This window comes from Vanessa tameamea, chromosome 2, assembly GCF_037043105.1.
Source record: "Vanessa tameamea isolate UH-Manoa-2023 chromosome 2, ilVanTame1 primary haplotype, whole genome shotgun sequence".
Lineage (NCBI taxonomy): Eukaryota > Metazoa > Arthropoda > Insecta > Lepidoptera > Nymphalidae > Vanessa > Vanessa tameamea.
In genome coordinates this window covers 3,384,481-3,408,192 of record NC_087310.1, presented here as the reverse complement: position 1 = coordinate 3,408,192, position 23,712 = coordinate 3,384,481, and the positions used below count along the sequence as shown (strand labels likewise).

At 34.0% G+C, this 23,712-nt stretch overlaps 1 protein-coding gene across 3 annotated transcripts; it reads left to right on the top strand.

Annotated features, from left to right (window-relative positions):
• Window positions 1-12: 12 nt before the first annotated feature.
• Window positions 13-22,545, top strand: Gpp (grappa). 3 transcript variants are annotated; one of them, XM_026638994.2, is made up of 17 exons: window positions 13-247; window positions 2,134-2,174; window positions 4,187-4,325; window positions 12,356-12,496; window positions 12,834-13,019; window positions 13,650-14,066; window positions 14,518-14,666; window positions 14,778-14,947; window positions 15,102-15,259; window positions 15,332-15,562; window positions 15,652-15,858; window positions 15,932-16,428; window positions 16,812-17,037; window positions 17,502-17,843; window positions 18,236-18,434; window positions 18,574-18,765; window positions 18,843-22,545. In XM_026638994.2, exons 1-17 carry the CDS (start codon window positions 164-166, stop codon window positions 19,235-19,237), a joined length of 3,774 nt encoding a protein of 1,257 aa, XP_026494779.2. In that variant the 5' UTR covers window positions 13-163; the 3' UTR covers window positions 19,238-22,545. The 3 variants fall into 3 exon arrangements, with proteins under 3 accessions (XP_026494779.2, XP_064072909.1, XP_026494778.2); XM_064216839.1 differs by having other exon boundaries at window positions 13,650-14,078; window positions 18,846-22,545; XM_026638993.2 differs by having other exon boundaries at window positions 13,650-14,078.
• The last annotated feature ends 1,167 nt before the right edge of the window (window positions 22,546-23,712 follow it).

The following is a 23,712-nucleotide window of genomic DNA, read 5'->3' as shown; positions in this document are numbered from 1 at the left end:
TCGGCCATGATTAGATTGATATTATTTTCAACATGGCGCCCAGCCTAGTTCAGAGTGTGTGTGTGTGAAAGTGCAGTGAAATTATGTTAATATCAATTGTTTATAGTTATAAATTTAGTGTATAAGTGAAAAGAGTGTGCATTAATGCAGCGGTTATCTTATCATGGCTTTGGATTTACGCTTGCACTCTCCTGCAGGCGCAGAACCTGTTGTTTATACATGGCCCCTTACATCGGGTCATGGCTCGGTAAGAAATAAAATTGTTGTATACTTAAAAACATAAACATAGTTCTGTAGATATAAGTATCAGATAAATTAAGTTAAAGTAAATAATGTCCATGTCTGTAAATAAACCTAAATGAAAATGTATGAAATGCTGTCATAATGAATAGTTTAAACAACTAGGTGCGTATATGTAGATACGCTGCGTTAAGACAAATTATAGCTAATTTCTAAGTATATAATGAAATTTAGTCCAAGAAAATTTAGACAAGTTTTTATATTGAATAAATAAAACAAAATATCTTATTGTAATGTCTAATCACATGGATCTTGTATTGTGGAGTGTATTGACCTCGTGTTTTGTCAAGGTGTCGGCTTTTTTTAGATATGTACACACTGTTGCGTAGTCTTTAACCGTCCTCTTTTATTTACATTTACGTATTTGAAAATAGATCATAAATTATAATACAAAAATAGTTAAATATAAAACAAATGGTTTAAATACTGAGATTGTAGCTTAGTATTACATCCTGTAGGTTATTATGATAATATATATCATTCAAACAATTTAAAACTAAAATGACCACTGGAAAGTGAAATTCTGACTGTTAGATAATTAAATAGGAACCATTGTTTATTTAGATGTGATAACATTACATTAATATATTTCAAATAGCTTGTTAATAAAACTCCAAAATTGTTCTCTAGAGTAGAAGAGGTATTTGCACAGCTGTGAAACATACTTTTTTTTTGGTTTAATATCAATACTACCTAAAAATGTAAATAGTAACAGTAGAGCAATGACAGTATTGACAATTAAATGTTGAAACTGTACAAACAGTACATAAATGTTAATGTTATGCATTCACAAAGTTTTTTATTATTATTATTTGAAAAGTATTGAACAGTATAATAATATGTTTACATTGTAAGCATAATTCGCATTTTGTAAAGAAATTATATTAAACAATTTTTTTTTCAAGCTATTTACTTTCTTGTGTTACAATTTACAATCATATTATTATTAATTTATAATATTTTTCCTCTAAAATCTTCATTTGTTGTAATTAAATTATTAAACAACTCAAGAAGATATAGACATACAATAATATTAATAATTGATATTTATAATATTTTATATTATTAATATTTATTTTATTATAATATTATTAATATTAATTATAAATGTAACTATGATAAGAAAAATATACCTTACCTTTTATTGTATAAGGAATGGTAATTTATATTAAAATATATAATTTTAATTTTTGTATATGTATTAAATTCACAAGTATTAATATCTTCGAAGAGATATATAAACCTCAATATCAAAAATAGGTTTACCCCAAAGTGTTTAAATTACTCGTATGTTTGTTATCAAGAGCCAGTATGTCTCATTAATATTTGTGAAAACATATTTAACAATTGATTAAATTTCCATTTCCATCATATATATTTACATACTATTAAATCTATAAAATATACAAGAATTATATCAGATGTATTTATTTTTTCATAAATGAATCCATTTAATTGGCTGCTGTTATTAGACTGAATACAGAATGTGATCATTCACTATGGTAGAAGACCAAAGCCGTTAATAACACTTATGACCTTACAAAGATTAAGAGTATCAATAGGTAATTACATTGAATTTCATGCTCTTGATTCACTTAAAATCAGAAATTTTCATAAAGAACTTAATTTATCGTTAGTTGTGGAGGTATCTTGATTTTCTAGTAATTCATTTGCACAATGATTTTAATTTTCAAGAGATAATTAATAAAATAAATTAGATAACAGTAGACTCTTGAACCATTAATTGTGTAATTAAATAAGAAAATGTAGGTGATAAAGAAAATTTGTTAAAAGTGTGAATATATATATATATATAATTTTTTTTTGTTGCAGGACAAACACGATGGAGCCTTAGAAATAGTCGAAACAATAAGGTATGATAATTAATGAATATATTACTTATAATTAATCAAGTAAAGTATAGCTCATGCACAAATAAAGTATGTATTAGGAATAATTGTAATTGTAACTAGGTACTATAAAGAATCAAACAAAGTTTCGTAGTTGAAATGACAATGTGCTCTAATAATTAACGTTGCGTGAGTGTTCGCATAACACGAAGGACGTTAGGGCGATGACCGCCCGAAACAATTTCGCGTGCACCGATGAGTTACCTACTTGCAACGTAGCCCTATTGCCCGACCTGGAATAAAAAACAATGCGCTTACAATTTTAATTACAATGTACAATAAATGCTAACAATACAAATTATAATATGTTAATCAATTAATCATACTTATTTATTTTAACATCAATATTAAATGTTTCGTATATAACCATGTGACACGGGTTATTGGAATTATGAAGACATGACGCTTACTGCTCACCTGTTATGCAGGTCGGAAATAAAAGAACTAGTTTGGCAAGTTGACCCGTTCGGTCCCGGGCGGTCGGGGTGGTAAGGGCGACCGCGACCTCCTCTCGACCGGACGCGTTCACTCTTCCATTGTGACCTTGAAATGCGAATCAGGAATGCCCTTTTGTAGCTACTAAGTCAAAGCTACAAACACGTTTTTTTGGTATAATTACTAATATAAGTATTGCGACCATTTAATATTTAGTTAAAAATATAATTTGGCTACCTGAATTTACAGTTACGTTCATATTTTTTACGGGAATAGAAAGGTGTTAATTTACTTTACCCATATACTTCTTTAAAGTATGTATTTTAATTAAAGATCTTTTAATCGATATCAGTGATTGATTGCTTTAAAATTTAATTTAATGACGACAGATTATAAAATCAGTAAACACATGTATAGCCCAATTACATAATTACATTAGGATAGGTATGTTTTCATACGTCTTTGTTGGATCTAGAATATTCTCTTATTCCACGCAGTCTTCTAAGTTCATGCCGTCTTTATTTTTATTTTCAAATTTGATCAATTAATTGTAATATAGTAAAAGTTAGATATTTAAAAAAATGACGAGTAAAAAATATTGACAGCTGCACATTAAATAATCTCGAAGCTAAATTATTACCTAATACTTAATTAGTATTATTAGTGTGTATGTTTGTGCACCTGGTATATTTTATATAATATTGTGCCAGGTTAGATATGACTCATTCATGAAATAGTTACTCTAACCTAACACCAGCAGCAACACTTTATATTGACGGTAATGATCATTTGCCCTCGTCTAGCAAGTTTACTCGTCCGCGTTTGTTTTAAAAAGAAAAGTATTTTGGAATGTCTATTAAAAGTAAAAAATGACAAAGTCGAATATAATTGGTTTATTTACATTGTTGGATGTACATATGGCTAGACTATACACCACTTTATAGCAGTAAAAATTTATTATCGTGTCTTCATTCAAATCTTTTAATTTTCTTTAACTATATGTTTTAGCTTAGCAACTAATATACCTTATGTTATGTTAATATTTCGTTCCCAAAATTTGAGATAATTGGTATAATGTCCACGTTATTAAAGAACTAATAGACAATATACCATAATTATTTTAAGTATGTGAACTACATTTCTTGAACTTTCTAATTTAGATCAACGTAGTAAAACATAATATTTAAAAGATGGAATAAGATGAGTGTGTTATACGTAGGAGATAATTTATAGCGTTTTATACGAATGTTTAAAATATTTGTTTTATATATTGTAAATAAATGAATGTTGAAAAAAAACCTGTTCTTGACTCACACGTAGTCGGAACAGGACGCAAGTAGATTGACGTTTTGCTATCATCGAAACACCTGTCCAGCATGCTATTGAACTGCATAAAGGTTAAACATATGTAATTTGTGTAAGGTGATAAAAACAGCTGGTGCATTTTAATTTTAGACTTCTAACTACTCGCGTAAAAGTCAAAACATGCAGTGTATCTTTAAATAATAGACTAATTTTTTATACATTTTTTTTTTGTTCAGGTGGGTCTGCGACGACTTACCAGAGATGAAAGGTGCATTGGAAAAGAATATCCTAAGCGATTACGACACCCACTCATACGAAAGTATGAGAGCACTCTGCGATCGCTTCAACCGCGCCATAGACTCTGTTGTCGCTTTGGTAATTATAAATTGAATATTTTTATATTAAAATTACTATTTAAAACTCGTTTAAAATCACTTTGATTTGGTAAAGTAACTATAGTTTCTTCGATAAATATGTTGTATGATTGCTTTATTGTAATCTAGTTGTCCACGTATTGGATCGGAATAGAAAAAAATATATCTGTGGAATAACTACAATTTGCGCAGTCCGGTTACGCTCTCATAAACAGACATCGGCACGTGTTTTTCATGAAAAACCGATAAATCAACAACATTGAATAACTTTATTTATTATTTTGATATCAGTACAAAGATAGTAAAATAATTCGAAACTTTTATTACAATTACATGAATATAAAGTTTGTTGTAACAAAAGTTACAAGTCGATATACAGACGAGAGTATTAAAAGTTGATATTGTAGGGTTCTACGTCCTCGTACGATCGATATCCTGCACTATTAAAAGCAAGCCGGATAGTTGCTAACGGCCGGTGCAACCACACTAGACGACAACACCGACCGTTGTTTTTGTCTACATATAGTGACACGTTTTTTATATAATCCAGTATTATATAATACTTAAATTTCCTGATTATTATAATAACTAACCGATTGCACGTTTATAATATAATTTGATTATTATTGATTGACACTTTACGTAATCTAATTAATAATAACAGTACTCGTCACATTATCATTTCAATTTATATAATATTGTATATAATCGTAGACCGATGATTTTCCACTTTATTAAATAAACAAGATCAATGCCTCATACATTATAATCTTTTTAATTATACATAAATTTGTATGTGCAATTATGCCTTAAAAAGTTACAATTTATAGTAGTTTGTTAGTAAGGTAAGTTAAAGTTGGTAAGTAATTTTTTATAACAAAAATATATACCTATAGTCTACTGAATGAATAATATCTTTTATTTTATATAAAAATCTGATCTTATAAAATAACTTTTTTCTGATGAATTTTTTAAAAGTAATATTAAGTAAATATCTTAATGCTGGGCAAAGATGTCATCTCGTTTTGAGGAGAAGGTCACGCACGGTATGAATTATAGCCACAACCTATGCTAAAGCTCACTTGTGCTTGCACAGGCTTAAACCCGCAATCTTCGTTTAGGATTCATTAACACAGCATTTCGACTTTTCAGAAATCGATAATTAACCAGAGATTTGTATATAACAATTTATTAAATATATTTTTTTCTTTTTGGCTTTGTTGAGTCTTCAATGATACACAAAAATGCAACAATAAACACCTATATTATGTAAAGCTAGGGTATAATTGTGTAATCAATTTCGACATATATATCACAAACCTTAAAATATATATCTATTTGATTTACAGTGATTAACACACGACAGGTTTTTTATTAAAATTGTCTTTTCAAAGGGCCTGTTATCTTAGACTATTAGCGTTGTTATCTGAGAAGGTCATTGTATAGTGATGTTCACCTTCACAATAATTGCTACGTAAGTCTGAACAAGCACAGTTTTACTTCAACATGTCCTATATTCTGAAACCTTCAAATTCAAAAGCATTCTCTAGCTTCCTTAATTCCGGGTTTTATTGCGCTTCCTTGAATTATTTTCGTCTTCGAAACGAGAATCATCTAGGTCAAACTATAAAAGTCATATCTAAATGCAAAATGTGAAGAAAATATTTGTATGTTGAAATTTTTAATGAAACCACCGACGCTTAGCTAATGTGAACATTAAAATGATACCCTTAATATGGTACAAAAAACAAATATTAAAAGAAGTGAAGTAACAAAAGCGACTGAGTACGTGTCGGTCGAATGAACCGAAGCGGTATACACGTTTAAGTTATATAACACCTAACGATGTACTACAAGATGATGTTTAATAATTAATTTATATATACAGACATTTCAAATATTGAGTTAATCACTCGTGACACACACAGTTACGCAGAGTCGCAGACGGAGGAAAAGAGAGGAAGAGCTATATTTTGAAATGTATAATTAACAAAGGAATATATTTTGTGGTTCACTAACATAAAGCATCCTTTGATTATTTCAACGTAACTATAACGAAAATGAATACACGTGTTATACAATACGTATATTACGTGCGACTAAAACGTGAGAAACACCACACAAATAGTTTCATGTGCTTTGCATAACTGCGGAACCCTACACCGGCTACACCTGACTGTCTGACACGAACTTGTCCTATTTTTGAACAATTATATACAATAGGCATATAACTGTACAGTGTACTTACTATGAATAATTTGAAATACCATGACAGTATAATTATAAAAAAAAAATTTTGTGCGTCCTATTTTTAAGAGATTATGCATTCGAGAGTGTGAACATGATTCATTTTACATTTGCTTCCCTCTCTCACATTCAAACACTACACTGGCATAGTTTCCAGGCCGCGGAAAAATATTTCAATGTCACCTTCGTTTATTTATACACTTCCTACATTAACATAGAAATTAAACAACATTGTAACTTTTTATCAATAATTTATTTAAAAAGATTTTATGATTGTCATTATTTTATATATTTTCTAATTTAAAATACTAGACATATAAATTATTCTACAGAAGTCTTCTGTTCACTGACGTCAAAGTTTTACGTATACTTATACAGATTTAATGTTTCTAAGACAAAAATCATATGGTGTAGCATGTGCAAAACGTAACATGAATGTGGGGCAGTGAGGGGCATTAGAGGGGAGTGGAGCGCGGACTGCAGGAGGGAGATACGAGGGCCAAGATGGCGGCGAGGACGCAACGATCGATGGTCGAAGCAGACATAGCACGAGGCTACCTCTATTTATACTCGCATACAATTTCTTACCGCGACTCGGATGCCTCCAAATTATTTTTAGGATGTTTTCAATATATTACTAATTGCAATAAATTTAACTGAATTAGTATTTTTTCCATTTTTAAATAGTGCTTTTATTGACGAAATGTTTTGTTTTTGACAAAATTTCTGAAATGATTACAGTTACATATTTAGTAATTTATACTTATGTTGACTAGGTGGATCTTTAGCTGGTACCAAACTAAGCTATCCTGTTACCGCGATATGCTTTTAGGTTATTTATACATACGACGGCTCAAAATAATTGTTACCGGGCAGTGCCAATGGACGATAGAAATAGAAACGTAGAATACATGAACAAAATATATTAAATTGGTATTTAAATACAATTATATTGTTATAAATAGATACTATTTTACCACAATAGATTACTATATAGTTGAGTTTAAAGTACTCGTTGATTTATCTTTAGTGTATTGTCTTAAAAATTAGAATATGATTGATAACAAATCTAAACCCAATACAACGATATTAGCTGACTGCAAAGCAAGATTCGGTCATGATGTCACCAAGTGATCGATGACTACTATGCGCATACTTAAACTGTCCGCAACCTTGTGCTTACGATCTAGGAAGTGCCTTACGCGGTAGTCGTACGTGCTATTTTATAATTATATCGTAATCGTATATGTACTTAATAAATGATAATGTATGTTCAGATGTTTGTCCTCTGAACGTTTCTAAACCATCCTTCCGATTGTGATGAAACTATGTCAGGTGAGTTGTCAGAGTTCACCTGCGATGTTTCCTGGCCAAAAAAAAAACCACTTTCTGTGTATCTTTGTGCATCAATATTTTTTTATGTAGACCGTTATACCAGCGCGGTGCCGGGGATGGTTAGCTAGTTATTATAGAAAATAACCTATATTCATATAAACTCCCATTTAAAGAAGTAGGTATAAAGTGTTGGCAAGATTTTTTTAAATCGCTGTTATTACTGTTCAATGAAATGGTATCATGTACGTATTCATTCGGTACTATACAATTTAATGCCCCTTTGCAAATATCTTGCCCTCCCGACTATTTTTGAATACACGCTTAGCCCTGACCTCGGCCCTTTCACAATGCAGATGTTTTGCAACGATCTATATGTATGTGCACTATATATTTGCTATATTTCATGGATTACGTTACATAAATATATGACTATTATTACTTTTGAAATAAAACAAATTAAAAATGTTTGACATCAACTAGGGATAATAAAAAACCAATGGTTAAAATAAAATAGTCTTTAGCACCTTTAATATGTTTAAGCTCAAGGGAAATTCAATATTATTTTAAATAAAAATAAAACCAAGATATAACGTAGGACAATAATCTTTCTTAATTGTGTTGTAACTACATTTTTTTTTTCTATATATTATTACCTCAGAATTATTACCTCACAATTAAAAAAATAATAAAACCGTTCTCATAGTTAATTTAATACATGTTCAATTTTAAAATGAATAGACCTTTGTAACGCGAGTAGTGAAGTAAAACAAGATATTTTTCTGCTTCATAATATTATACGGATCACCTCATGTTTAGTTTATTTTCTTTGCCCCTACTTTAAGATCTTATCAATTGGCATAAAATGCAATATATAATTAAATACAGGAACACAAGTTGGAAATCGGATCAATTCTTGTTGAGTATACGAAGCGAAAACCAATCGTTTTTATGTTCCTCTAAATAATTTTCATCAAAAGCTGTGATGTCACTGCCATGACGAGCAAATGGAAAAAAAGTTGGAAACTCTGTGAATTTTATCATAGCGTTATCATATTCAACAAGAAAGTGCGCAATGTACGTGTATTTATCGCCCGTGAAAGTCTTTGAATTACAAACTCTCAGTCATCGACATTAGTGTCGATCTTCGAGTTGAGTGACCTTAGCGGCGGACAGGCATCTACTAAAAGTTGATTGCCTTCGTTCATTGTTTGAGAATTAGGTATTATTCGCGTTCTCATTTTGATATTATGATCAAAAAACAATCATAGTTTGCCGTAAAATTGTTTTTTCTTACCTTGAAAAATACAATTTATTAATTATGATTTAACTGCGAATTATAATTTAATAGATGTTAGGACGGGTCGTATTTGGGGGCGTTGACCGCAATATTGAGCCAGCGCGAATATCTCACGTAGTGTTAATGACCTTTTTTTGGTTGCGCTAGCGTCGCTGTGCTCTTGGAATTTGATTAAATTGAATTTTAATACTTACATATCGAGAGATAAATCTTAGGTTATTACGTATAAGTAAATTATTTTGTATATTTTAAATGTCTCTATTCTTTTAATAAATTGTTAAGTTAAATTACTTATTAAAAATATATATACTATACATATATAACTAACAATATTTTTCATATACAACAATTATTAAATTTACAAAATATTACATATCTGCTAGAAATTTTAGAATTTTTTTTCCAAATTTTACTTTTGACCTCCGATATTGTCTTGATACCGTTTATTGTTATATTGCTTTAATTTAATAAATGAACTCGGTATTCAATACAAATTAATAATACGAATTTATTTTAGTGGTAAGTAATACCTTTAATTTTTTTTATCAACAAGTATAAAAATAAGGAGCAAATTATGTTTCATAAATGGAGTCAATCAATATCATTTTATGTGTGTAATTATATATTTTTAAACCGATACATATTTAAGATTAAATATAGCGTGTGCTACTGACATTAAAACAAGTGTAGGTACAATTTAATATTAAAACGATGGATGCATGAATGAAATGCCTGCAGAACGTAAACAAGGAACGCGCGAGGCCACGCGCCCACCGCCGCGCCGCAGTTGCCGCGAACTGGCTCCATTTCGTTAAAATATACAGTATACACCTCCAACTATTGAAAAGCTGCATTTAATTCATTTACCAATATTAATAGCTTTATTTTGCATATTTAAATAATCATTTTAAAAAGTAAGAGTATATTGCAATTTCAATATTGAAATACTATTGATGAGCGTTTCGATCATAAATTCATAAATTAGACTTATAATAATGTTATTTTTTTTTTAAATTATTACATTCAGTAAATTTAATAGACACGTAGAATACTAAACAATTGGCATATTTGCGAGACTAATATAAATTTTGTTTTTGTATGAAGTGTATTTTTATGGCTTAAACCACTTTCGATTCTTACGTTAAAAGAAAGTCCGCCAAAACAACCAGACAGTTTCTCACTGATAGCGCTAATGACTGATAACAAGTGCTTAGTATTCGGACGTTAATATTATGGGGCGTTGATTCGTGTTTATTTAGGCAGATATCTAAATATCTAGATATATTTTATATATTGTAATCAACGTTGGAATGAAAACTATTCCGCAGAGTTATGCAAAAATAAGAAGGGTGGACCTACAGAGTATTTTACTATAATGGCTACTAAATATTTACTGGACAACTCATTGTAATTGTATTGATTTTTAATAGATAAAATTTAAAAATAAACTTGTTTGTTCTATACAAAAAGTATTTAATAAACATGGAATCATGGGAAGTCGTAAAAGGAAGGAATTACTAAAAGTATAAAGGTCATTTTTAAAATAAAATATTTTCTTCCGTCTGTTTTTCTGCTTGTAAGAAAATAGTTTATGGCATAAGGTCTAGGCTAACATATAATTGAAGATATGTTATGTGATTCGAGTGGACAGTGTTCCTGTTTTGTGTAGACGACGAAAAATTTATTATTGTTACATAGAATAAGGGCCGATTTTAAGCTAACTTATATATCCGACAGTAATATTATCAATAAATAAACTAATAATGATGGCGGATGGTATTTTAGCTGATATACACTTTTTCTTCCTAATCAAAATACACATGAACAAAGCCGCGGAACGTACACTTGTAGACTTCACGACACTTCATGACATTATTTTTATCGTCCTAAATAATAGTAAAATGTTATAAATATGAAAAACAAAAGTCATAACGTGGAAAGTAAAAAGAGTGCCCCAGAAAACTGAAAGTATTTGACCTAGTTATAGTTTATGTTGAGCTTTTATTAGCTTGCATTACATTTCACTGGGTTCAGATATTAATCAAACGTTCAAAACAATATTTAATACAGTTGAGTGTTAAAATAGTTCGTGCACACACTGAATGACTCTGATTGTGCTTAGTTGTTTGTTTTTGTCCTTAAGTTAATGGTCATTGCATTTGTTAAAAAAATATTTACTTATAATTATTATACTATATTCTATGAGTTAATGCACTCGGCTTAATAGACAATTGTGATGAATACCGCAGATGCAATAAAATAGCAGTAGAGGTTACTTATTAACTCGAATATTATATGAGTATGAATAAAAATGAACTTGTCTTTGTCAGTTCCGTATGCATTTCTATATCATCCATTTGATTGAGTAAACTTTTGTATAGTTGAATTTCAATTAGGTTTTTCACGTGACCCGCGAGGCGAGTCGGATAATTTATTAAAATATATATCTTAAAAAAAAGCATTAGTAATAAATAAAAACGATAGAAAGGTGCACGCATTTTATTTGTATAATTAGATAAATGCATTTATGTATAATAATCCGTAAATATATTAGTATGTTCGAAATATATAAAGGTTACCGTGTCCATTAAAATAGTTGTGTAGGTATATCAATCACGAATCGTAATCGAACACAAGGCTAACTACATTGTTCCTATATGCGATCAAGTGCTTTTATCGTTCGAGCATTTTGACGTTGTCAATGTCAAGGCTGAAAAGTATATTTTTATTGAAATTCATTATTCATTGATAAACTTTAAATTATAAACATAGCTTTATTTGTTTACGTTCGCTCTCGTTAATAATATAGGTCTGTTCGTCAGAATATACTGACTTACTTTTGATATAAAGAAGGTAGTAACAAAATTGAAGTATTTTAAAATAAACCATATGAAATCGTTATAATACAATAGATGTCGTATTTCTTTTCTTCATTGTGAAAATGCAACAGCCTGATATCTCATTGCCGGGCTAAGGCAACTCTCTCTCTCTCTCTTAGACGATTCAAAGCTCATGTCGCTACGTTGCTCCAATTTGGGTTGGTTACTACACGTTAAACACTATTAACCGAACCCGCAATCTTCGGTCAAGAGTTTTCGAACCACTGGAATAACTCCATTCTTTTTGAATTTAATTAATTTTTTTTTTTAAAGGAAAAGGGTACTTCCTTACCTGCCCAGCGTTTGAACAAGTATCCTTCGAGAGGTCTACTGAAGCACATTCTCCAACAGACATACAACCAAGCTGTGTCGGATCCTGACAAACTAAACCAATATGAACCTTTTTCACCCGAGGTATTAATTCTTCACTTTTTTTTTTAATTGTATATTTTGTAATGTGTTTTAGACAACATAAATTGATGTCTAATTATCTAATTACAAATTTAATATGAAACAACCTTGTCACCGTTTCCCCATTAAATATTTCACAACAGGCTTTTGAGTCTTAAATTACAAATATTGATAAACAAATATATAACCTTTAACTAAACTTATCGTACAATCGTAAACATAAGCTATATCATCACAAATAATAATAAAAAAAACAAAAACAATATAATCTATTTTAATGAATATATAATGAACTTGTAAAATATGAACAAGTTCCTCTAAATTTATGTTTTGATTCCAGGTTTACGGTGAAACATCCTACGAATTGGTGTGTCAGATGATAGATCAGATCGATATAACAGCGGAGGATGTGTTCGTGGACCTCGGCTCGGGCGTGGGGCAGGTGGTGCTGCAGATGGCCGCCGCCACGCCCTGCCGCATCTGCTTCGGAGTCGAGAAGGCGGAAGTACCTAGCAAATATGCTGAGGTGTGTATCATTTGTTTATTATATCATCACACGTTTTAATTTATTCGATTTAATACGCCGGCGACGCAATGTGGGAATGGCTGGGCTGGCTGCTTACTTGGAGAATACTCTTAGTCGGCTCTTGCGAAGTCTCAATTTTACTTTTGAGTCCATTAATCCGGCATTTTAATATTTAATTTATTACTACCAGTATTTAAAACGGGATATTTACCATGTTGAACGAATGTCTTGTTCACGAGACTCGTGAACAAGACATTCGTAGATAATGTCGAAATATCGAGCTCCACCAAATAAAAATAAAAAACATGGTAACTATCCCGTTTTAAATACTGATAGTAATAAAAATAACCATGTTAATTTAAAATCTTATATTGAATTTATTATTCAAAAACGTTAGATTTGTTATTACAATGAAATAACAATTCAATATAATGATCGATATAATTATTACCTATTTAAAAAAAAGCATAATTTTATAACTATATCGTCAATGAACCCTTCTCGTTATTGAAGTTACTTCGATCATTATCACAATGATAACGTTTACTTCATTATGTGAAGTCAAATTTAATATCACTTGTTTATAACTTACCTAAGATTTGATAAACTTATTTTCCTGATTGTTTACAGAGCATGGATTTACACTTTAGAATGTGGATGAGATGGTATGGCAAAAAATATGGAGAATATAAATTAATAAAGGGAGACTTTTTGATGGATGAGCACAGAGAGAAAATAAATTCGGCCACCATCGTATTTGTCAACAATTTCGCTTTTGGTCCACATGTCGATCACCAATTGAAAGAGAGATTCGCAGATTTAAAAGATGGAGCCAAAATTGTATCTTCGAAAAGTTTCTGCCCGCTGAACTTTAGGATAACGGATAGAAACCTGAGCGACATAGGGACCATCATGCACGTGAGCGAAATGTCGCCGCTCAAGGGCTCTGTCTCGTGGACGGGAAAACCAGTATCTTACTATTTACACATAATAGATAGGACCAAATTGGAGAGATACTTTCAAAGACTGAAAAATCCGAAACTCAAGGTCAGCAAAAGGGTCTGTTTCCAATCATATAATCTTTCTTATTGTTCACTTTAATGTTTAATAATATTATATTGCACGGTCATTTATAAGTAGCTCTATGATATATTTATCAAAGATATGTGTTTATTCGGGTCATACTCGTCACAATCTAATTATGTACAAATATATATTTATTTGTCGTAGAGAATAATCGCAGATACTTATCATTCATATATTTTGTAAAAAAACAAAACAATATAATCTATTGTGTAAAACTGGTCGGTCATAGTACATTTGCGTTTATCGCATTATAAAACGAAATATAATTAAGTACTGAATTCATGTAGATACTTGCATTAAATATCGGAACTAACGTTTCGTTCGACGCACTCAAAGGTAATTGGTATTTTGTGTAACGCGTAACGAAAGATAATATAGAGTTACGGCACGTGTGAATGTCCGCTGTGCACAGGGCTGCCAGGCCGGCGACGACGACAAGCGGAACGCCAGCGCGCCGCCCACGCGGCAGCCCACGCCGGACCTGCTCAACGGGAACAGCAACCACAGCACGGGCTCGCTGCCCGAGCGCCGCCGCAAGCTGGCGCGCCCGCGCCCTATCAGGTACGCCCACCGCGCAACTCGGCCGATCTCGCTCTCTCCATACATCAACGATATCAGGCCCCATTCAATCATCAGCTTTCAAATATTTTGATTAACCGGGAGCGTGTCCAGGGGGGAGGTGGGACGCACACGTGCGCGCGCCGCGGCGGCCGCCAAGCGGCGGGTGGTGCGGCGCTCCAGCGACGAGAGCGAGGAGGAGTCGAGCGGCACGGACGAGCCGCCCGGACCGGAGCCCGCGCCGCGCGAGTGGGGCGCGCCCTGGGCCTCCTCGCCGCACTCCAGTCAGTATCGCAAAATATTATATCAGAGTTCCCGCTATCTGCCTGTCATTTTAAAACGTGGCAGTCGGATGATTATGTAAATGAAAGTGGGCAATATATTTTACCCACGCTAAAGGTTCACAGAAGTCACACGATTGTATAATTCGGCCCGCAGACCGCAACCGGCGCGCGACGAACAAGCGCAGCGCGAGCGCAGGCGGCGCGCGGCGTCGCGTGGCGCGCGCCAAGCGCCGCCGCGCCGCGCCCGCCGCCATCGCCGGCCTCGACCTGCTGCACTCCACCACGCTCGCCTCCACGCTGCACAATGGCGCCGTTAGTGTTTCTCTCCTGAGCTCGATCGTCCCCGTCGTGGTAGGGAGGAGATTGAAGACGTTGTGGTTGCAGGTGACGGCGCCGCCGCCGGGCTGCGTGGAGCAGCGGCTGTCGGCGCTGGGCGTGCAGCTGCAGCCGGCGGAGCGCCTGCACTCGGAGCTGGACATTCCGCAGGCGCCGCACGCGCCGTACTCGCTGCAGCTGCTGCTCGACATGTTCCGCGACCAGTACCTCGCCTTCATCCGCCGCATGAACACGCCGGAGTACGCCGCCGACATACGCAACCAGATCGATAAGGAAAAGGTACGTCTCGTTTCGCGTCTCGTCTCGAGTTTATTGAACGAACATATGTTTCGATGTTTAAAGTAATCGGACTTTATTTTGCTATGTAGGAGAGAAATCAAAAATTGAAGTCCCGTGCTTCTCAGTTGGATAAACAGATCAATGTGCTGATTAGCGACAGCGTTGCCCTATTGAAAGCGCGTATGAGCGAGCTTGGCATTCACGCTAACAACACTGTCGATCTTCTGGCGAAGGCGAAGGAGATCGTGGGGCGCCATAAGGAGTTGCAGAGTAAAGCGAGTAAATTGCAGGCCCAGGTAATTTGTTTATGACTATTTAAATATGATTATTCGCCGATGGGTATTGTTCTAATGAAATGACATATTTCAGGTAAACAGTATAGAGGCTGAACAGGCTATGTTAGTGAAACAACGAACTTATGAAATAACGGAGAAGTATAGACAGCTAGGACATATACCTCCAGATGTAGAAATAACACAAAGTATAGCACACGATTGTATTTTAAAAGAGATATCGGCCACGTTAGCACATAGAAAAAGACTTCACGCACAAGTTGGCCATCTGCAGAATGAGATAATTCAGATGGAAAGGGCCAGCGAGCAAAAAGTAATGACTCCCACAGTTCCAGTTGCCACCGTCAAGCCGCACACAGTCAATTCAAAACCTAGGAAGTCAAGAGAGCATAGATCACGTTCCCAAGACTGGCCAGATGTGCCAGATGTGGGTAAAATTGACGAACAGAATCCCGAAATTCTTGCACAGAAAATTCTAGAAACTGGTCGACAGATAGAGGCTGCGAAGATATCAAAACCAAACGTCATAGTCAACGGATATGCGAGGGAACCAGACCGACATATGGATCACAGGTAACTCACACGCAATTATATTTTACATATAACCTTAGATCTAGTACATTAGAAACAAGTTTTTTTTTTTTAATTACGTATAATCAATTGTCATTGTGTTTTTTTACATAACTTTAATTTAATTTTGTTTCTAGGCCTATATTCTTAGAGTTACTTAATTCGTTTTTAATATTAATCTACCTCTGCTTGTTTTTTATGTGTTTTAAAAAATGTTTTGATTATTTGATATAATAATTAAACCCTGAAATAGTTTGTTTAATAAGATGTATATTTCAAGTACATTTATAAAATACAAATATTAATAAAAAATAAACGTTGGTATATTATGATTATATAGAAATAATACTTTATTTTAATGTAAAAAATTTCCTAATCATTTTTAGACAATCAAAGACGGTCCACGTACATCGCGCGCAACTGCAACCGCAACGCAGCGTCCAGCCGCCGCCGCTGGCGAGGCAGTCGCCCGTCAAATCACAGAAACCTCTCAATGTTGTGGGCAAAGTTCAAGAGTCACCGAAAGTGATTAATTTCGAGGACAGGCTCAAAAGTATAATTACATCGGTGCTTAATGAAGATCAAGAGCAGCGGAAAGCGTCACGACTTGAGGTTAATATACTTTTCTATTTTAACTGCTGCTGCTACTGAACTTGAAAAGCTTTAATTAATTTAAATATGTTATATACAAATTAATTTTAAAAAATAAATACAGACAATCACAATTTTTGGTTAATGAATTCGTTAGATGATTGTCCATATTAAGGAGGAGGCCATAATTAATAGGAGTTTGATTTCGTTTCGAGTTTCTACAATGTTCTTGACGTTGCTGGAATATATTATCTCTATGTTTGCTTTGGTCGACTACACTTTTTCGTTGTCTCGGGAATTCTAATGCAGAGACTTGCCTAAATATCAAAATAAGGTACTCATTGTAAAATTACAAAATGCATGTCGAAAAAATAATAACAATTGTTAATTAAATGTGTTTTCATTATTATATGGTTATAAATAAATAGTATTGTTGCGGTATACCAGGCTATACCCATCCTTAATTTCGGATTATTTTGTGTCAGCCGCGACAGCCGGTTCCCAACCACGCGTACGCTAACGGGTACGTGCGGCCGGCGGCGGCGGCGAGCGTCGCGCATGGCGGCGCGCAGTATGCGGCGCGTCCCGCCCTCACCGCCGCGCCGCCCGCCACCTCGCCCTACGCGCGCGCCGTGCGGGACGTGAGGGACGTGCGGGACTCACGCGCGCTGCGGGACGTGCGCGACGTGCGGGACTCGCGGGACATGCGCGACGTGCGTCGCGAGCGATTCGGCTACGAGCGGCGGGATGGGCGTCCACACGTGCATCCCGAACAGCGTGTTTCTGACCTGCGCCACCACCACGCCGCGCAACCAGACTATACGCAGGTTGGTTTATATAAATAAGAAGTCATCAATTCCTTTTTTATTACATGGGCTGTCGGACGATAATGGGCCACCTGGTGGAACATGGTCACCACTGTAAAAATTTAAACCATTCCTTACACTGCCAGAGCACTACCAACCTTGGGAGCTCAGATGTTATGTCTCTTGTGCCTATAGTTGCTATTTATGCTATTTTCGGTCGTTCAGCTGAAGAGCCTTATTTAACACATTAAAATTAAAAATGGTTTTTAATTTTAATGAGTTATTCTTAATGTGTTATGTGATCTTGCAAAAATTTTACTTAATTTAAGTTTAATAATATAAACAACATTTATTAGTTACTTATTGTTGAGAATATATTTATATGTACATAATTCTGTTGGTTTTCTGTCTAGGTTTCTCCGGCAAAACTGGCCCTCCGCCGACATTTGTCACAAGAAAGGCTTGCAGCGCCCGGCGCTCGCACCATCGGCGACCTTGTTAACGGAGAGATTGAACGCACGCTAGAAATATCAAATCAGAGCATTATTAACGCTACCGTTAACATGAGCGCCCGCTACCACGAACCCGTCTCTACAAATCAACCGCTCGAAGGTAAGAGTCCAAATGACTCTTCAACTTCTTCTACAAGCTTCCAATATTTATTAAGAAACGCTTCTGTAAAGTACTTGTATTTGTATCCTCATGGAAATAATATGGAAAATAAATTATATTTCGTATTTGTTACAAATAGGTCTCGCCGCTTGTCTGCAAGCTCGAGTTTTAGCATCAGAATATTGGAGTGGGCGTGGCACCAACGCAGGAGCAGCCAGTGGCGCGCAGGAACCCGAGGACGCTGGCCGTCGTCGCACCCCGCCGCCCGACCCGCACTCCAACACCTCCACCCCTCTCGTCGACGAGTTACCGGACGCCGTGCGGCCTCCAGGTGACATTATGGTCCTTACAACTCACGCGCATATAAAGGGGGACGACCGGAACTTATGAATGTCTCGACCGTTTCAGAAGGCGAGGGCGGCGAGGAAGTCGAAGAGAGCAAGTGGCAGGACCGAATAGCGTTTCGCTTCGATCAGATAATATCTTTCGCTTCTACGGCGATGGAGGACAAACGGCGACGATCGGACGAAGCGTGCAACACGTCGCCCGACTCGGGCATAGGGCACGGCGAGGCTGCCCGCGGGCCCGCCGACGGCGGCGACGCGCGCGCGGCGGGCCCGGCGACGGAAGCACGCGTGGCCGCCGTGACCGCGACGAGCGCGGGCGGGCCCAGCGCCGCGCGCTCGCCGTCCCCGCAGCCGCCGCACCACTTCAAGAAGCGCTTCTTCCGACGCGAGCGGTGGGGCGCGTGGAGCGGTGCGCCGCCGCCCGCCGCCGTGGACTGGGAGCGGCCGCCGATGTGACGCCCGCGCATCTAGCGCTGCGACGTGTGTCACTTCTCGCACCAGCGCTGCTCCTAGCGGGTCTCGCCGCTGCCTAGCGTAATCGAACACTGCCACTCGAGAGGCGCTTCGATCGCATTCGCAACATTGCTGTCGATCGTGCTCCTCTCGAATGTTGACTATCAATTTTGTTAATTTTTTTTTTTTTTTTCGAATATATAATGTAATTATGTATATTAATGAGTTTATTTTATGTTTAAGAATTGTAATTATTCAATATTAGGTTTATGTCGTCGTTCATACGGCACGCCCGAACGTCTATCGCGCCGCGACGGATTTGTATTTCATGTGTTCATTTAGGTGTTAGTGTTCGAAATACATGATTCGGTAACTGTGCGATTCGTTCTCGCATCGGTCGTTTATTGTTTTTGTGTTTCGTTTTTGATGTTTTATGGAGAGCTCAGCCTGAATAATGTGAATCATTTCTTTAAGAAATCTTAAAGCTCGATGACGTGTGTTAATAAATAAATTGTAAATATAAATTAATAATTAAATAAAACGCTAGTAAAATTGTGGTCGACATTTGAAAATTTTCAATTATAATAATGATATAAATATTAGAATCTTCCTAATATCGACATCATAACCGCTGCCTTAATGGTACATTCTTGACGTGACAGAATTGTAGTTGTAAAATAAGCCTTAAGCAATACATGAATTAATTGATGGGTGATTATCTGAGATACATGCAATACAAAAGTTTACGTAAAACATGTGATATGTAAACAATTATAATATATACAAATTGTTTAGTGGTCATTTAGCATTTTTACATGCATTAAATCACATTTTTAGATATCTTTTTTCGTTCGTTGTAACTATTGGATGAGTATAAAATGAATGAATGAAGGTACTTAATTTATTACTTAGTGATTAAATAAAGCCAAACTTTTACATTATGTAAAATCACACCAGTTTCTCGTGTAAACTATTTCTATACATTTCTTTCAACTATAATTTGTAAAAAAGAATAATTATTATATAAAGTCTAAAATACTAAAAGCATAAACAATAACATTGTATTAAAGGGCTTTACATAGAATCTTCTGGTTCAAAAAAAAAATAATATTTTTTAAATTTTTCTCTAAAATGATTAACTCAACTATGGGAGTCTTCAATTTCTCAAACCAATTACACATTAGACAGATATTAAAAAGTTTTATTTTTTTATTTTACCTTTTCAAAGAAGATTCCAGGAATTTAAATTTAATAACAAGACGTATCTCGTCAAACATAGGTAATCACAAGCCTTTTGTAATATCTAAAAACATTTCTCAGATCAGAAATGTCTATAATTAAAATTACAAGAATAAACTTCCAATGTTTTGATATTAATTAACAGAAATAAGAAAACTTACAATTATGTTGTGCCAAAATTAATATTTGCATATTATGCTTAAATATGTTATCGAAACATAATAATGACAACTTTGCTCTAAACATAAAAAACATAATGGGGTATAAAAACATCAAAAGAGCATTACATATTGATGCAAAGGTTAACTAGCCATGTGACGCAATCAAACTAGCTAAAGCCCGAAAATAGGTTGGTGAAAGGTGTGTTTTATGTTATTTTAATGTTTTTATATATTATGTACCACATATACGCCTTTTTTACAAATATGATATCCGTCGTGTATGATTATTATTTATATTTGTATGTTATTAGGTAAAAATGTAAGCAAGATACATATCCTTACTTTGGGCTTTACTGGTAATAAACGATCGGTGTTAAATCGTGGTTAGCATGCATAACGTTCATCGTTCAATTTTAGAATATATATTTGGTGTCGACATTCTGTGAAATAATTGCGATAAAACAATAATTAATTACCTATAAGTGTTCATTTATCGATATAGAACATACTTGTATTAATATAAATAGCCACAAAACAAACCAAGAAAAAAATGCCTTATTAACACTGTAAAAAGATATTAGTATAACATGCATGCAAGCCACTATTCAGAAATTATAGGTAGTTATTGCTAGAACAGGGTCTATGTACTTCGAGGTTTTCGTAGTTATAAATCACCGGCGCTATATCGATATTCCTGTATGTAATTTTTACACGATTAAAAGCTCACGAAGATTTATCCGCCTTTTAGCAATAAGGCTTTACAAAGTTAAAATTAAAATCTTCATACTAAATGTTTTTATGTAATAATTATTGACTTTTTTCTGTATTATTAAAAATATTGTGAAAATGTACTTACTTATAATAATGAAGACGATTTTCTCATGAATATGTTTATTAGTTACTTGTTTTAAGTGCCCGTTTTATTAAAATTATTTTGTATAAATACAACATTTAAAGTTTTAAATTTATTTTTAAAGGTTGACCTAATAAGATTTTATATATTTGATAATTGGCAGCTTTACGCATGTATTTGTGTAAAAGGATTCAAAGAGTTGGGTATGGACATTGCTATTGTATTTTAATCAGTTATCACTTTCGCTGAAAATTTGTAGATTAAACGCTAGAGACATTTTATGAGAAAGTGAACTTTATTTCGTTCTTTTCTTGCGTGTTGTAATTATTTTTTTAATAAATGTCCATATCCGTTTGGTGCACTATTAAAACGTAAGTAAGAATTTTCAAGATTATATTAATATGATAGTGTAAAGTAATATAAAACATGAGCAATGGTTATAATTAAGACCGACAAAAATTGCGTTCAGTGAATGAGATTTTTAAGATATTATAATGATTATAATACATAAACGACTTCTAATTTTACTAAACTTTTTTTTTATTTTATAAACTGTCATAATCTATAGTGGCCTAAATTATATTACTTTTTAATATGCACTAATTTAATTTATCTTTATACAGACGATAAAATCTAACAATAATAATATTATATAACAGGTCGTTATGTGTATTATAAACATTGGAGTGCACTGGTTTGATTGTGCCTGTAAAATTCACCAATGCCGCTCCAAACCTCAAAATTGTGTATTTGTAAAATAAGTTAGCTTTTAAATCGGTTCTAAAGTACCAGTAGTAAGGTAGTGTATATTGGCATTCAATTAAGCGTTTCGAGATTAAGTCCAAGAGTGATTACATTATTCAGTTTTGACTAACCTTTATTTTTTTAATGGGGAAATGAGCTAATCAGTGTGACGTTAGTGTCTAAAATAGTACAAATGAGAAGACTTATTGTCGTAAGCCTCGGACTTTTCAACATTGCAAATGCTAGGTTTGAGATGTATCCCTGTGTACTAGTTTTATTTTGTACTAAAAGGTTAAAATAAATGAGTAATTATATGCGATTCGTTTTATTAACATTTTATTTTATTGGCAAGACATGTATAATATAAATATTCAGAGACGCACGCGAAACATTATTAAATTGAATTCAATTTTCAGTAGCGCAGCTGTGATCTCATTTTTTTACTTTAATCTCTATACAATACCATTTATATGAAAAATATACAAAAGTACACAAACGTTGACTTTTTCATAAAGGTTTCCTGTACAAGATAGCTTGATCTTTTTGACAGATGTAATTTTTTCTGATCGACATATTTTCTTAATTTAATGATTTTAAAAATTGTAAAAATATTTTTAAAAAATACATATAATACAAAAATTTCTAAAGATTCAAGCGTTATCCGAAACTTTTAAAACTTTTTCTATTATATATTATTGCTTCAAGTAAAATTTAAATAGAAACACTGAAAATAATAGACGCTGTACAATGTTACATGGTCGGACGGGAGGGACGCGAATAACAGGCAGTAACTGCTACAAATATCGATTACAAAAATCCTTATTAAAGATCATTGTTAAGTTATTGTTACCAACGAGGGTCCTTTTGGTTGGGGTCTCTTTGGCTAGTGGCTAGGGTCTCTTTAGCTGGTATAACTCTTTTCAGAAAAAATAAGTAAAAAAAAAATTGAATTCTAATTTGAATTACGTATTCCATCGTTCCATCGACTGTTATAAATGTTATATTTTCTGTTTTTTCATCACTAGCCCATCTGTCAAAATACAAAGGCTCGATTTGATAATAATGAAATCGAACCATCGAGTTAATTATTACGTTCTAGCAATCGTACAATAATTATCATAACAAAATATTCATAATGGGTTCATGGCAATGTACGATTGCGTAATAGTAAAGTATGTGATCGCGCCAATGATTGAAGATAGAAATGAGAAGAGTATTTTGCTCTTGAATAATGAATTTAATCAACTTAACATAATATTTTTTTTAAATAATTGATATTATTATTTGACGTCCAACTCTCCAAGCGCAATCTTCTCTTTTTTAAAAATGACGTCTCGCCGTAATTAATTTTGTACACAGCAAGGAGGTTTTATTTGGCTCGAACATTTGGTGACCCCGACGTGATCTTTAAGCCAAGAATATTGGACCTCCAGGACATCGGCAGCAACCAGCTGCAGCCATCAATCCGAGGAAAATACGTC

Excerpts from the sequence above, each read along its gene's own strand:
- Gpp (XM_026638993.2), top strand. The coding sequence starts at position 164 with ATGGCTTTGGATTTACGCTTGCACTCTCCTGCAGGCGCAGAACCTGTT. Across the intron at positions 2,175-4,186 it reads GAAATAGTCGAAACAATAAG|GTGGGTCTGCGACGACTTAC; the intron begins GTATGATAATTA and ends TTTTTTGTTCAG. Across the intron at positions 18,766-18,842 it reads GGACGCCGTGCGGCCTCCAG|AAGGCGAGGGCGGCGAGGAA; the intron begins GTGACATTATGG and ends CGACCGTTTCAG.